Consider the following 15,421-nt stretch of genomic DNA (forward strand, 5'->3'; position numbering starts at 1 on the left):
CATGCACCATTGTGCCGTCTCTTTCCCGATCTCCCTGAGCTCTTTGTAGTGATGATGTATTGACACAATAAAAGCCAGTGACTGGCTGCAGCGGTAATGTCGTTATCAGAGGGGCACAGGAGCAGCAATGCATTAGTATTTCTCCTTTTGTATTTTTTCATACTATTGTAAGTAAAAAAAAAAAAAATCATGGGGGTATTAACTTTTAACATTTACTGACCTATATTTACGTGTCTTTATGCACGCGTTAATATTTAAAGGGGCACTTCACTTTTCTACAAATTTCTACTGCTTACATGAACGATTGTGTAAATGCTTCTATTTTCCGACTTTTAGCGGCACAATGTTTTCTCCTCCGTTCACACCTAAAGCTAAATTCTAGATCTGCCAATTTCCCTGTAACTGGCAGCCACGTGTCTGACAGCACGCAGGAGCTGATCTGCTGTTTCTAAGGGCGACCCAAAGCCATTGATCAGACTGGACAGTTATGAAACCGCTCGAAAGCAAAATAAAACTAAATGCTCAAATCTTAAGCAGATGTATAAAAGTGGCGTTACCCTTAAATTCTCCGTACGAAAACCGAATCTGGAAACTGGCGCTATTCAGTAACTGTGACGTTATCAGATCAGAGATTTTAATATCCTTTAATATTTACAGATCTGTCTTGGTTTCAAGTCAATTATGTTCACGTTATGTAGAGATGGGAAGAAACGAAACGTAGAAGCAGAGTCAGAGCAGGAAGTAAACTGCAGGTAGGTGGGAGCCCCAATGTGCAGACGATGCTCTTAGGAGGCAGAGTCCGAAGCCTCGGAGCTGTCCTTCACGTCAGTACTCTCTGTGGCCTCGCTGACATCTTTGCTGTCGCCGCTGTCCTCGGTGCCCTCACGCTTGCCGGCGTTGCTCAGACACTTCTCATCGCGGCAGCAGTCGCCCACGTGCCCCGATCGATTGTCGGATTTATTTTGTATGGAGCTCAGCGGCTGCGGCCGACTTCTATCCTTCAGCTCCATCTGTTTCCTCAGTTGCTGTAAAGACAGAAAATGATGACGATTCATCGACTATCTGCTACATACAGAGACATCTAATGGCCTCAAGTCTAAGCATCCTCGCCCCCACAATGTATTACCCGGACCACCATTGAGTTCAAAGGTCGCTGTATGATGCAGCATCTCATTTTACTTAGTATGTGATGACATATCCCAGGATCGCTTAACGATTACTAGGGGTCCAACCTTCACATTTACTTGGAGGTTCAGTTTCCCTACACAGTCGGTGGCTGTAGGAGGTTCAACACTGCTTTCAGAATCCGTGGGGGTCCCAAAGGTCAGACCCACAGTGAATATTTGAAATGCCATCACTTACGACGGTGAAAAGCCGGATTACTTACCGGTAATGCTCTTTTAATAAGTCCACAACAGCACCCACTGGAGGTATCGGATCCGCCCCACTTGGAACAGGAAACCCTACAGGAAGATAAAAAGGGGCGGTCCGCCTTTCCTCCTCAGTTTTGTATTTCAGAGTACCAGGAGGACCGCCAAAGGTTAGGCAATGTCTTTGCTTTTCTAAATTTTACTTATTCATCCTTAGCAGATACACTATTATTGCTATCTTAGCAGGGAGGGAAGTGAGCGGGTGCTGTTGTGGACTCATTAAAAGAGCATTACCGGTAAGTAATCCGGCTTTTTACCCTTCGCCACAACAGCACCCACTGGAGGGATTCCAGAGACCATCACCTGGGTGGGACCACTGTGCCAAGGACAGTCCTGCCAAAGTTTAGGTCAGAAGTTGATGAAAGGTCAAGTCTATAGTGATTATAGAAGGTAGAAGGGGTTGACCAAATTGCTGCCTTACATATGGCTTCAATTGGAACGTCTCCCCTCTCGGCCCAGGAGGTTGCCACTGCTCTGGTGGAATGTGCTCTGATGTTCTCCGGAGGCTCTTCATTTTTCGCGGAGTAGGCTAAGTGAATGGCATGCCTGATCCATCGGGAAATGGTGCTCTTCGTGACTTTTTTACAGCCCTGAAAAGATATGAACAGAGCCCTACACTGCCTCCAGCTCCTGGACCTCTCAATATATTTTAGGACAGTTCTTCTAACGTCCAAGGTGTGGAATTTCTCCAAAGAAGGTCGGGAGAAGTATCTCTTGAGATCTATGGAACCTTGTTGATACCGTAGGCAGGTATGAGGGGTCTATTTTTAATATTAACCTATCCTGGTATATCTGAAAAAAGGGTGGGTCTATGGATAGGGCTTGGATATCACTCACTCTCCTAGCCGACGTTAGTGCCACTAAGAGGGCCGTTTTGAGTGACAAGCATTTCAGGGATATCGTGTCTATCAGCTCGAAGGGTTCTTCCATAAGAGCGTCTAAGACCAGATTTAAGTCCCATGCAGGGATTGCAGGTATGTGAACCGGAGTTATCCGTTCGCAAGATGTAATGAATCGTGATATCCACTTATTTCCTGCTATATTATGGCCGTACAGTGCGCCTAATGCGGACACTTGGACTTTCAGCGTGTTTACTGCCAGGCCCAAGTCCTTCCCTTTCTGTAAAAATTCCAAGATAGGAACTATCGGAACTTCTGTGGTATGAGGCGCTGTATGAAACTGCAGGAATTTTTTCCATATCCTTGTATAAATTTGGGTAGTGGACTGCTTCCTGCTCTGTAGGAGCATAGCAATTAGTGTTTCAGAAAACCCTCTCGATCTTAGTAGCTGCCTTTCAAATTCCACGCCGTCAAGTGTAAGCTGTCCACTTGGGGTGGAAAAAAGGGCCTTGGGAGAGTAGGTTGGGAATCAAAGGGAGGACCCAAGGATCTGTCACCGACATAATTCGTAGCCATGAGAACCACGGTCTCTTGGGCCAGAATGGTGCTATCAAAATTACTCTCGCCTTCTCCTCTCTGATCTTCCGAATGACCTGTGGTAGAATTATCGGAGGGAAGGCATATGCCAGGTTGAACTTCCATGAGGCCTGGAGGGCGTCCAGTATGTCTGGATGATCTGATGGGGACAGGGAGGCAAACGCTTTTATTTGTCTGTTTTCTTTTGTGGCAAAGAGGTCCACCTGAGGTTGCCCCCATAGAGTTACTATGTCCTTGAAGATTCGGCGATTGAGGCACCACTCCCCTTGCCGAAGTGTGTGTCGGCTTAAGAAGTCTGCCTCCTGGTTGTTCTCTCCCCTGATATGGAGGGCCGAGAGGGACAAGAAATAACTTTCGGCTAAGTTTAAGATTCTTGCCGCAGAAGACATCAGAGTCTCTGATCGAGTACCTCCCTGCCTGTTTATGTAGGCCACTGTAGTGGTGTTGTCCGATAAGATCCTGACATACTTCCGTTGGAGCTGTGGAAGAAAATAGTGTAGAGCATAATATACCGCTGTCAGTTCTTTTAGATTAGACGAGTAGCCTAGTTCATCTCCATTCCACCTTCCTTGACAAAAGCTATTCCCCATATGGGCTCCCCAGCCGTGGGGGCTGGCATCGGTGGTTAGGATACAAGATGGTAGTATGACCCATGGGACTCCTGTGGACAGATGGTTATCATCTAGCCACCATTCTAGAGAAGCCAAGACCTCCTGTGACAAGGTTATCTTGCTCTCGAGGTGACTACTATGTCGCCTGTCCTCTTGGAGGATCTGATGCTGCAGTGTGCGGACGTGATAATGGGCCCACCAGACTGCCGGGGCACAGGAAATGAGTGGCCCCAATAGCGACATTGCCCCTCTCAGAGACATACGTGGTTTACTTATGGCTGCCTCCACCCTCTCTTTTGTGAGTGTAATTTTTATCTGAGGGAGTAGACATCTCTGGGTTGTGGAGTGTAACTGGAACCCTAAGAAAATCTGAAGGGAATGCGGAACGAGTCTGGACTTCTGGAAGTTGATGATCCAGCCTAGATCCTGCAAAGATGAGACCGCGTCAGCCACACGTCTGGTACACTGGGTGACCGAGTTCCCGATAATTAAGAAGTCATCCAGATAAGGCACAATTAGAGTGTCTTTCTGACGAAGATAGGCCATCACCTCTGCCATCACTTTGGTGAAGATTCTTGGCGCCGTAGAGAGGCCGAAAGGCATGGCCGTATACTGAAAATGACGGATCTTGCCTTCGAATACCACCGCGACCCTTAGGTACCTTTGGTATTTATCATGAATAGGAAGATGATAGTGAGCATCCTTCAAGTCAATCCCCGCCATTACACAGTTTGGAAAGAGAAGTTTTATGGTGGATCTGATTGATTCCATTTTAAACTTATAATTTTTTATAAACGTATTAAGCTTCCTCAAATTTATAATTGTCCTAAACGTACCACCTGGTTTGGAAATTAAAAATAAAGGAGAGTAGAACCCTCTACCTTCCTGTCCCTCTGGGACCTCTACTAAAACCCCCTTGGATAGTAGGCTCCAAATTTCTACTTTGAGGGCCTTTTGTTGTACTATAGAGTTAAGGCGGGTTATGATAAAGAAATCATAAGGGATTTGAAGGAATTCTATTTTCATTCCCTCTTTAATTAAACTTAGGATCCATGGACTCGAAGTTATTTGTTCCCATTTTGAAGAAAAAAATTTTATTCTACCCCCTACTGGGAGGACTGATTTTTTAGTATTTATTTTCCTTTCTGAATGTTGAACCTCTAAACATGCTACCCTTTTGCTTTTCTTCCTTTGTGGGCCATCTATCTATCCGCTTGTCTCCTTCTTCCAAACGGTCGCCTTTTAAAGGTTCTCCCTCGCACGGGGTTACGCAAATCTTAATTTTGATTACGCGTCCCCCTTCCAGTTCTTCATCCATAGTGCCCGCCTGGCGTTGTTTACAAGACCAGCTGATCTCGCTGCCAGCCACAGAGTGTCTGCTGATGCATCGGCCATGAAGGCTGCCACCCCTCTAATTAAAGGAATAGCGGCCCGTAGTTTTTCCCTAGACACCTTCTGCTCGATTTGTTGATCCAATTGGTCCAACCACACGAGCATAGACCTGGCGGTGCATGTGCTGGCTACTGCTGGCTTAAAAATGCCTGTGGTGGACTCCCAAGTCCTTTTTAATGATGACTCCGCTTTACGGTCTAGCAGGTCCGCCAATAAGCCTGCGTCCTCTACTGGAATAGTAGACTGCTTCGAGGTAGAGGCTTTGGAACTTTGGTCCATTTTAATAGCTCATCATTGCTAAATGGATACTTCCTCTTTGAGGCCGATGGGAGAAAACTTCTTTGATCGTGTTTTTCCCACTCTCTCTTTATTAGGGCCTTAACTGCCGGTATTAATGGAAACGCTCTCCTTTTCTTTTCTGCCAACCTCGCAAACATTATTTCTTGTGCGGTTTGGGCGCCCCTTGTTTCCTCACACCCCATAGTGTTCCTCACACCTCATAGTGTTCCTCACGGATTTGACTAAGTTATCCACACTATCCAGGGGAAAACAAGATCGTCCCTCAATGTCTGATGATGACGATGATGCGAGTGAAGAATCAGAGATTATCCCCTGTTCTTCCTCTGACTCTGAGGGTCACCTGTTTTTTGCTCCTAGCTTCTGAGGGAGTACTAGTACGGGTGATAGCCTGTATTTCCTCCCTAATTATGGCCCGAATGTCCTTTGAAGACACTTCCGCTGGGGATGACATGGCTTCCTGCCGCTAAGCTGCGGCGCTTGTTTAAATAGATCTTTTTTTTTTTCCTCCCGGAAGTCGCTCCTCCTCCCCGGGTTCACCACGCATGCGCCGTTGCGCTCCTCAGCCATCATGCCCCGGAAGTTCACTCATTACTTCCGGGGCCTAGGAGCATCTGCGCCGGCGCTTTTGTATGCGACCCGCGCTTCTCCCGACGCTGCCACCACCGCTGCCTCTCTCTTTTTCCTTTTTTTTTCTTCGCGCCACTGGTGCACTTACCGCTTCCCGCAGCGATGGCTCCTGCGTGCTTGGTGCCACCTGGCGCGCCCCTAGGTGAGACCGGGCAGCCCTTCCCGGACCCGGTCATCACCTCTAGCCATCAGACGAGTGGGGAGCCGTCTAACGGAGTCTCCCCCGACGGCCCCTGCCGTTCTCATGGACACCGCGCAGTCGGCGTGCATATGGCCCAGGTACGTCTTCCTGAAGGATCAATCCTGAGGTTCCCTGGGAACAGGAAACCAAAACTGAGGAGGAAAGGCGGACCACCCCTTTTTACCTTCCTGTAGGGTTTCCTGTTCCAAGTGGGGCGGATCCGATACCTCCAGTGGGTGCTGTTGTGGCGAAGGGTAAAAAGAGAATTTTTGGTAGTCACTGTAAAATCTTTCTCGAAGCTTTCATTGAGGGATACAGGAAACCATAAACGTCTGCTGCCACCTGGAGGATGACACTTAAAATACTTGTTAAAGGGGTTTTCTGGGTCTGTCGTGAAAATCTGCAGTTACTCTATGTGACTGCAGACTTCCGAATTCCCACATCGCATGCTGTCAGGATTCTTCAGTGCTGGGAAGTCACAGTGATCGCAAGTATATTGCATACTCTCAGCCAGATTTCGACTAGAAGTGCACGTCTAGTTAGAATGTGGCCAGGAATATGCAGATGGCATACTTGCAGTCACATGACAGTTTTATTCAGGCGCCAAAGAATCCTGACAAAGTTTGTTGTGTGGATTCACAAGTCTGAAGTCACAGATTTGGTGCAAACCTGGACAACCCTTTTAAGAAAAGAGTCAACTCCTCCCCAACAGGCTACACCTAGCTTACCAACACTCAGCTAGTCAGTTTAGTTTAGTCATAAAGCCGCTCCGCTTTTCCTGTGTCTCCGAATGAAGTGTCTGTGACAATGAGAAAAAGATCTCTTCTTTGAGGTTTTAACACACCTTCTCATATGCTTGCACCTAGGACAGGTGATTACTTCCCATTAAATGGGCAATCTTGTCTCCTATCGTCATGAACACACCGCTCCTCTGCCTCCTGGCTTCTTTCTGTCCCAGGAAAGGGGGGGGGATGCTCCTGTTGATGGACAGTTTGGACCAGCAGAATGAGAGGCAGTGGAGCGGTGTGGTCCTGATGACGGACAGTTCGGACCAGCGGCATGAGAGCAATGTGCTCCCAATGATGGACAGTTTGAGTCAGCGGCATGAGAGGCAGGAGAGAGGTGTGCTCCTGATGACGGACAAATAGGACCAGCGATGTGCTCGCGATGATGGACAGTTTGGACCAGCGGCATGAAAGGCAGGGGAGCAGTGTGCACCCGATGGACAGTTCGGGCCAGCAGCATGTGGAGCATGGAGTGGTGTCCTCCTGATGATGGACAGTTCGGGCCAGCAGCACGGTTAGGCATAGGTCTAAGTTGTGCACTCTCAGGAGCAGCATTGGAGAAGCGCAAGGATATGACAGCTGGCCAGATTGAACTCTCTCCTTGTCTAGGAAAGTGGCCACCTCTGATATCAGACTGAAGTGGTGGCCAGTAACCTAGGAGGAACGAGCAGTAAAATTAAAAATCCCTCCTTTCTTGAGAACAGAAAGGATTTTTAAGTACAGTTAAATTGTCAAACTATTTGTTTTTAGAAGCATTTTGCAATTTTACCCATTTAACAGGATGAGACAACCCCAACTATTATTTACAGACAGAATGAACATCTACAAAGTAACTGTGTAAATATGCTGCATTACTTATCTTCAGCTGCATTAATAATTCTGAAGGCTTCAGAGCTAAAATCTCACAGCATTCCTTACTACTTGAATGGTAATTTGTCCCATGGAGAGTCTTTACACCGGGCGTTGCATCGTTATCTGATATAGGAGCAATGAGCAGCCCCTAGGTAAAGTTGCTAGGGATGAGTCTGATGGCAATGACATTCAGCAGAATTATGAATACAGCTCTTGACTAGGATACGGGGTAATAGTCACACTGTATTGGATGCCAACACACGTGTCTCATGATAGCAATTCAAGGCTCTAGTGCTGAAAGCCCTGATGTACAATTCTACATGCCATACTCTGACGGACCCCACCGCCTCACCTCTTCAGCCATCTGGGTCAGATCCCGCTTCATGGCGTACGCATCTTCACCATCAGCGTAATACTTTGGCTCCACTTCACTGATTCTGTACAGAAATACAGACACTGGGTGAATTGCATAAAAAGCCTCCAGAAGACGAAATCTCCAGGAAACAGCCTCTGCGCACTATTACAATGGACCACGTGTAATAATACAACTCCCCTGTGGAGGGGGTCATTGTCATTCTTGGGATTGGCAGGGTCCCAGTGGTAAGACCAACACTGACATCACATTGTTGGCATACCCCAGGTATATCTCCAGAGTGTCAAAGCTGAAAAAAAAGAAATGAACGGGTTTTGGCCTTTTTCAATCGGCTGAAATGGGAAACGCAAGCTTGTCCTGTTCTACAGCTGTAAAAAAGGGCTGAAGGGGTCTTCAAATTTTGGAAAACTCATCTCCCAGCTGCAATCCATTAAGAAAAAAAAGAAAGCAAATAATCATTGCCTTACCCACCCTCACCAGGTCCAGCAATGTTGCCCTCAGTGTGTTATTGTAAACCAGTGAGCTCACGGGCTCCACTCAAGTAGGTGGCACGAGTCTCTCAGAGCTGCTGAAATCAATGACTGGCTGCAGCGCTGTGGACATGATTTCTTCACTGTAGACCCAGACTCAGTGCTGGACCCAGGGAGGAAGAATACAGAAAAAATATATACAGTAGATTTAAAGAAATAAAAAAATTACAGCTGGCGGACATGTTTTCTGAACCTGGAAAACTCTTTTAGGCTGTGTGCTCACGATGCGATTTTTAAGCGTTTTTGCCGCGATTTTCGGCGCAAAAACGTTTAAAAATCTTGTACCAGACGCCCCCCATGCATTCCTATGGCATTCCGCACATGCTGTGCTAATGCTGTGCTTTTTTCCACGGCGGAATCGCATTGCGGAAAAAATCGCAGCATGCTCATTCTTTTGTGCGGAATCGCAAAGAATTGCCGCGATTCCGCACCCATAGGAATACATGAGAATCGCTTACTTCCCGCATGTGGCTATGACCACCATGCGGGAAGTTAAGCGTCTCATGTGCGGTTGGTACCCACGGTGTGGAGGAGAGGAGACTGTCCTCCAGGCCCTGGGTACCATACCCCTGTAAAAAAAATAATAAAAAATAAAAAATCGGGGTATATTTACCTTCCGACGTCCCGCGCTGCATTCCCGGGCCTCAGCGTTCCCAGTAATGCCTTGCGGCAAGATCCTGTGATGACGTAGTCTCGCGAGATCGCTATAGTAACGCGAGACCAACGTCATCACAGGTCTCGCAAGGCATCACTGGGAACGCTGATGCCCGGGATGGCAGCGCGGGACATCGGAAGGTAAATATACCCCGATTTTTTATTTTTTTTAGCATTTTTCACATTCTATCTTTTACTATTGATGCCGCATAGGCAGCCTCAATAGTAAAAAGCTGGTCACACTTGTCAAACACTGTTTGACGAGTGTGACCAACCTGTCAATCACTTTCCAAGCGATGCTTCAAATCGCTTGGAAAGTGCTTGAGAAAATCGCGGCAAAATCGCAAACAGAATCGCGGTGAAATCGCGTGGAAAAAAACGCGCAATTTCTGGGAAGGAGTCCGATTTTCATTGTGCGTTTTAAAACGCTACGTGGGCACATAGCCTTAAGCCACTTTTCATACAGATTTGAACTGGGGACTTGGAAGAATCCGCTCCTGTGGCGGTTTCACCTCCATCATTCAATATGGGAAGATTGTTTTTTGCTATTTTTAACAAACTACATGCAGGGATTGGGGGGGGGTGCATTGGTGTGTATAATATATATATAAATAATATTATACACACACACACCAAATATATACATATACACACATTTCAATTACGATAACAACAAACAACTACTTACTGGAAGTTCAATGTGTTGGAATATAAATGTAGAGCTGCTCGATTGCTGTAAAGCGAAATCACAAAGAGATGAAATGGGAACAAATCCCCCCAGACTCCGACTCGTATACACCAATAATTTTCAATTGGCTTTGGCGGTTTTTTCCAGACAACACCCCCCACTGATAGTTTCTTTGGAGGTGAAGAAATCACAAAAATCCCCAGTATGTTACCTTTTCCGCACATGTAAAGACACATATTTGGCGTTGAAATTTTCGATCATTGCTCTGGAAGCCTGGTCCATTAGCTTCTGAGCCAGGCCGAGTCTTCTGTGTGAGCGCTTAACAGCCTGGGCAAAGGCAACCACTGATTAGGACATCCATCCCATACAACCGAGGGGATGTCCACCACTGGGATATTGATGACCAGCTATAAGGGTATGTCCACACAAGAGTTTATTTCACATGGATTTTGAAGCAGATCCGCATCAAAGAACATTCCGTGAAGTGTGTTTTTATGTGGATCCGTTTCTACTTAGATTCTATGTGAACAGTCAGTAAGAACAGCTTGGTTCAGTGCAGTCTGCAGTGTCCGTCCTTGGGTACTGCGACTAAGCTTCTACTGTAATGCATAGGTGCTGAGATGCAGTACCCGACACATGGTATGCAGCTACACTGTTCCGGCTCAGTACACTGATTATTTCCAGCTGCAAACAGCTGATTGGAGGGGATGATGGCCCCACACCAATCTGAAGCGTATTCCCTTATCCCTTAGATAGATCATCAATATACAAGTGGTGGCCAAACCCCTTTAAATCTCAGACTAATGTGCAGACATGACTAACACAAAGGTTCACTTACTAATGAGGTGATATGGCCGTGAGGGACATCATCTGGATCTTCCTCCCTGCACAAGAGAAGAGATAAAGCATCAGGATTTTTTTTTTTTTTTTTTCAGATTCAGGTCTAGAATCTATATCCCAATATAAAATTACAGCTAAAGGGATCCTCTCATCAAGATCTCAGAGCGAGGGACCTCATTGGTAGCAACAGTGTACTGCATCCAAAAAAAGTAGATGCCTTTATGAGAAGAGTTTGGAAGCAGTGATGTGCAGTGGCACCCCATTCACTGACTATGTGTCTGGAGAAGACAGAAGAGCGCAGTACCCAGCTATCTCAGTCAGTCCGCAGTGGTGCTCCATTCACTACTATGAGTCTGGAGCAGAAAGAAGAGCGCAGTACCCAGCTATCTCCCTCAGTCCACAGTGGCACTCCATTCACTGACTATCAGTCTGGCGAAGATAGAAGAGCGCAGTACCCAGCTATCTCCATCAGTACGCAGTGGCACTCCATTCACTGACTGTGAGTCTGGCGAAGATAGAAGAGCGCAGTACCCAGCTATCTCCCTCAGTCCACAGTGGCACTCCATTCACTGACTATCAGTCTGGCAACGATAGAAGAGTGCAGTACCCAGCTATCTCCCTCAGTCCACAGTGGCACTCCATTCACTGACTATGAGTCTGGCAACGATAGAAGAACGCAGTACCTAGCGATCTCCATCAGTCCGCAGTGGCACTCCATTCACTGACTAGGAGTCTGGCGAAGATAGAAGAGCGCAGTACCCAGCTATCTCCATCAGTACGCAGTGGCACTCCATTCACTGACAGTGAGTCTGGCGAAGATAGAAGAGCGCAGTACCCAGCTATCTCCATCAGTACGCAGTGGCACTCCATTCACTGACTATCAGTCTGGCAATGATAGAAGAGCGCAGTACCCAGCTATCTCCCTCAGTCCACAGTGGCACGCCATTCACTGACTATCAGTCTGGCAAAGATAGAAGAGCGCAGTACCCAGCTATCTCCATCAGTACGCAGTGGCACTCCATTCACTGACTGTGAGTCTGGCGAAGATAGAAGAGCGCAGTACCCAGCTATCTCCCTCAGTCCACAGTGGCACTCCATTCACTGACTATCAGTCTGGCAACGATAGAAGAGTGCAGTACCCAGCTATCTCCATCAGTACGCAGTGGCACTCCATTCACTGACTATGAGTCTGGCGAAGATAGAAGAGTGCAGTACCCAGCTATCTCCATCAGTACGCAGTGGCACTCCATTCACTGACTATGAGTCTGGCAAAGATAGAAGAGTGCAGTAGCCAGCTATCTCCCTCAGTCCACAGTGGCACTCCATTCACTGACTATCAGTCTGGCGAAGATAGAGGAGTGCAGTACCCAGCTATCTCCCTCAGTCCACAGTAGCACTCCATTCACTGACTAGGAGTCTGTCGAAGATAGAAGAGCGCAGTACCCAGCTATCTCCCTCAGTCCACAGTGGCGCTCCATTCACTGACTATCAGTCTGGCAACGATAGAAGAGCGCAGTACCCAGCTATCTCCATCAGTACGCAGTGGCACTCCATTCACTGACTATCAGTCTGGCGAAGATAGAGGAGCGCAGTACCCAGCTATCTCCCTCAGTCCACAGTGGCACTCCATTCACTGACTAGGAGTCTGGCGAAGATAGAAGAGCGCAGTACCTAGCTATCTCCATCAGTCCGCAGTGGCGCTCCATTCACTGACTGAGTCTGGAGCAGATAGAAGAGCTCAGTACTCCATCACTTCCATATACATTAATAAAGCAAGGGATTTGTGACAGTCACTCTATTCAAACTTGTCTAAAAAAGGGCTTTGGTCCCCTGTTCTGGTGATTAGTGGGGCGCCGCAGCATACTTTCATCGCCTCTCCTGTCGCTTAGTTGATAACTATAGGTGTGTTTTCAGTTTTGAAAAAGTTCTGTTCACCAGATGCAGTTTCTTTTTTATTTTTAACCCTGTGCTTTTCTCACCCTTCCGAGACAAAAAAAAAAAACCCTTTAAACGATAAAAGCAAAAATGATCACAACTCCATGTGTAATATTGCCAGATAAAACTCACATTTTTGCCAGGACATAGCCGACAATTTTTCCATTTTCATCCTCTGCGATGTACGACAACTGCGAGGGGAGAAGAATGAAAGAAACCTTATGAGTACCAAGAATTAAATCTGCAAACACTGGTGACACAAGGCTCTGTATAGATGAGATGCTTTACTATCCCCCCCCCCCACCTACCAGGCCCGAGTCTCACCTTATAGAAGGACACGTTCTATAAAGGACAATCGTCCAAACTTTTTTTTTCTTAATTTTTTTGCCATTATACAAAGGTATTTAATGTCGGGAAAACCTGGACACAAAGGTGAGTTTTCCCTCTAGTTTTCCAGTGTTGAAAACATGACTTTCAGGCATAGTCAGAAAACCCATAAGCCTATTTACATGGGGCTGATTCCTCCCTATAATTGACTGACTATATCCATAGCTTCATTACTGTCTACGGGGCTTCTGAGCTTGGCTTTTTCCATTAGTCCCCTGTTGGGGATAAAAATGCCCTGTTCTGTCGATCGCTGTGGGTCCTAGCGGTTGGACCCTCGCCAATCAGTTCCAGAACCATCTACCAGCCGCCTACATGGAACAACATTGCACACGACAAAGAAAGTGCTGCTTGTGTGCAGCGTTATTTATTGGAAGGGTCTGGTCCCGTGCCCTTCCATCAGCAACCATAGGGAAGATGCTCATGAGGGCACCGCCGTCTGCACAACACGCACCTGCGGCCAGGACAGTCCGTGGTAGAAGTAGTATTTCATCTGATAGTTCTCCGGCAGGCACAGCAGATTGCAGTGCTGCATATTCATCAGGTCCTCGGGCTGCGGAAAAAGGAGGGCAAAAAAAATTAGTGATGGAAAGAGGGACCACAAGTACCATAGTGAGCGATACGGACCCTCCATATGGACCCCTACATCCATCATCATGGCAGCGTTCCCTGCAGATCACGAAACCAGGAATATTGCATGAAATTTTCAGAAAGTCTCGTCATTAATTTAAACCTATCGAAGACTGAAGCGTTTTCATTCTTCACCATCTGAGTCAGTGAATTGGAGCACCGCCGGTTCTGCAGCTCGGCTTCTATTCAGATGAACGGGACCAGAGAACGGCCACTACAATGTATACATCGGGGGCAGCAGGCAATTTATCAGTGGATGTGTGGGTGTCATACCCCCAATACCTGATACTGTGATACTGAGGTAGGCCATCAATAATAAAGTGGTGGACGACTCCTTTAATGATCCGACCTCAACATCCACAGATCCTGAGAATTGAGGGGCTTCAGTACTGTGCTGCGACCCCTTTCACAGGCGGCCGCTGTGCAGAGAACAACGAAGGGTCCGCAGTGCCAAATTGTCATGGCAGCCCCTTCGTTCTCAGGACGGTAGAGCAAACGCAATTACCCCTTTAAGGGACTGTGCACACGGAGGCGACTGGCGAATCCTGATGTCTGCGCTCCGGTCACCCCGATATTTCAAGAATTTACTGTTTGTTAATTTGTCAAGAACGGCCGCAAACTTTAACACTTTTATTTTGCTTACAGCTCGTTGCCTAGGAGACAGACCACCGCTACTAGACGGGCAGCATTTACTCCCTCTTTTCTATGGAGCTTGTAAGCGCTGGTCTGACCCTAACCAGGAGCACGGAGTTCCCCCTAATCTTCAGGGCGGTGCTTACAAGCTAGGCAGAAGCGGTGGTCGGTCTCCTCGGCAACCAGATGTAAACAACAGAGAAGTGATAATATCTCAAGAACAGCTGCATATTTAAATAAGCAATAAATAGCAAAAGTGCTGGTATTTCTGAGCTCTATCCACAGACTATAAGGGGAGGGCACTGGTATACGTGATGTCAGGCATCGCACGCGCCTAAAAATGAAGGGGCGCTCGGCACAGGATCACACGACTACTCTGCAGAGCGATTCCCCCTGCACTGGTCATTGTGGAATTGCACTTCATGCAATTGCCTGCTGAGCTGCAAATATGGTGACGTCAGCACAGCCCACAGTGCATGCCGGGAATCAGCCATTGATTCTTCCCCTGTCCGCCTATAACGCCATCTAGGGGTGACTACAAATGCCAAAACGCCCTTCCCATCACAACACCCAGCGCAGAGCAATGCATCAGGGGAGATTCAGCCATAACCCCCTCACCCCAACTAGATATAATACATATTCACACGCTCGGTAAGTGACAGTGATTTATTCCGAAAGAACCCACGTCTCCCGGCTGATCCCCAGCACCCTGCATGGGAAATACACCCCGAATTCGCCGGTTACCCGTGCGTTCCGGATATTCATGGCGCAGGTCTCGGAGTCACACGTTCTTTTTCGCGCAGGCGCAGAAGCGATTTAGCCGTACAACGCCGAACAACCAATCACAAACCAGTTGCCATGAGCGGAAGCCAATCAGATAGCGAGGAGTGTAGGCCCATGCTGTCAGGAGACTGAGCCAATCAATGCTGCCGTTACCATGATTGACTCTTGGATCAACCAATGAATCTTGTGTTAGAGGGCCTAGCATGTTGATTGACTTATCAGTTAGACAAGGGTTGGTTGTACTAGCACTTAGCTGGTATTATTGATCACTCAGCAGGGGCAAGATTCCAGCTTTGAGGAGAATTTACTGATTTTTTTTATTTTTATTATTTTTTTTAAAGCATATATTTGGGGATA

The 15,421-nt window shown here is 47.2% G+C and overlaps 1 protein-coding gene across 2 annotated transcripts; it reads right to left on the reverse strand.

Annotated features, from left to right (window-relative positions):
- Positions 1–625: 625 nt before the first annotated feature.
- Positions 626–15,183, reverse strand: NAA10 (N-alpha-acetyltransferase 10, NatA catalytic subunit). Of its 2 annotated transcripts, none has more exons than XM_073590785.1 (8): positions 15,026–15,183; positions 13,473–13,571; positions 12,767–12,825; positions 10,698–10,743; positions 10,071–10,186; positions 9,860–9,904; positions 7,967–8,051; positions 626–1,025 (listed from the first exon to the last, which is right to left on the reverse strand). In XM_073590785.1, exons 1-8 carry the CDS (start codon positions 15,044–15,046, stop codon positions 786–788), a joined length of 711 nt encoding a protein of 236 aa, XP_073446886.1. In that variant the 5' UTR covers positions 15,047–15,183; the 3' UTR covers positions 626–785. The 2 variants fall into 2 exon arrangements, with proteins under 2 accessions (XP_073446886.1, XP_073446885.1); XM_073590784.1 differs by lacking the exon at positions 15,026–15,183 and adding an exon at positions 14,967–15,011.
- Positions 15,184–15,421: the final 238 nt, after the last annotated feature.

This window comes from Dendrobates tinctorius, unplaced genomic scaffold (assembly GCF_039654945.1).
Source record: "Dendrobates tinctorius isolate UK_male_01 unplaced genomic scaffold, ASM3965494v1 ptg000120l, whole genome shotgun sequence".
NCBI classification, from domain to species: Eukaryota; Metazoa; Chordata; class Amphibia; order Anura; family Dendrobatidae; genus Dendrobates; species Dendrobates tinctorius.

Bases quoted from the DNA above. Each gene is read 5' to 3' on its own strand.
- NAA10 (XM_073590784.1), bottom strand. From the start codon at position 14,996: ATGCAGGGTGCTGGGGATCAGCCGGGAGAC. The intron at 10,187-10,697 runs GTAAGTGAACCT...GCCTTTGCCCAG, and splicing joins ACGGCCATATCACCTCATTA to GCTGTTAAGCGCTCACACAG. The intron at 8,052-9,859 runs GTAAGTAGTTGT...ATTTCTGTACAG, and splicing joins TCCAACACATTGAACTTCCA to AATCAGTGAAGTGGAGCCAA.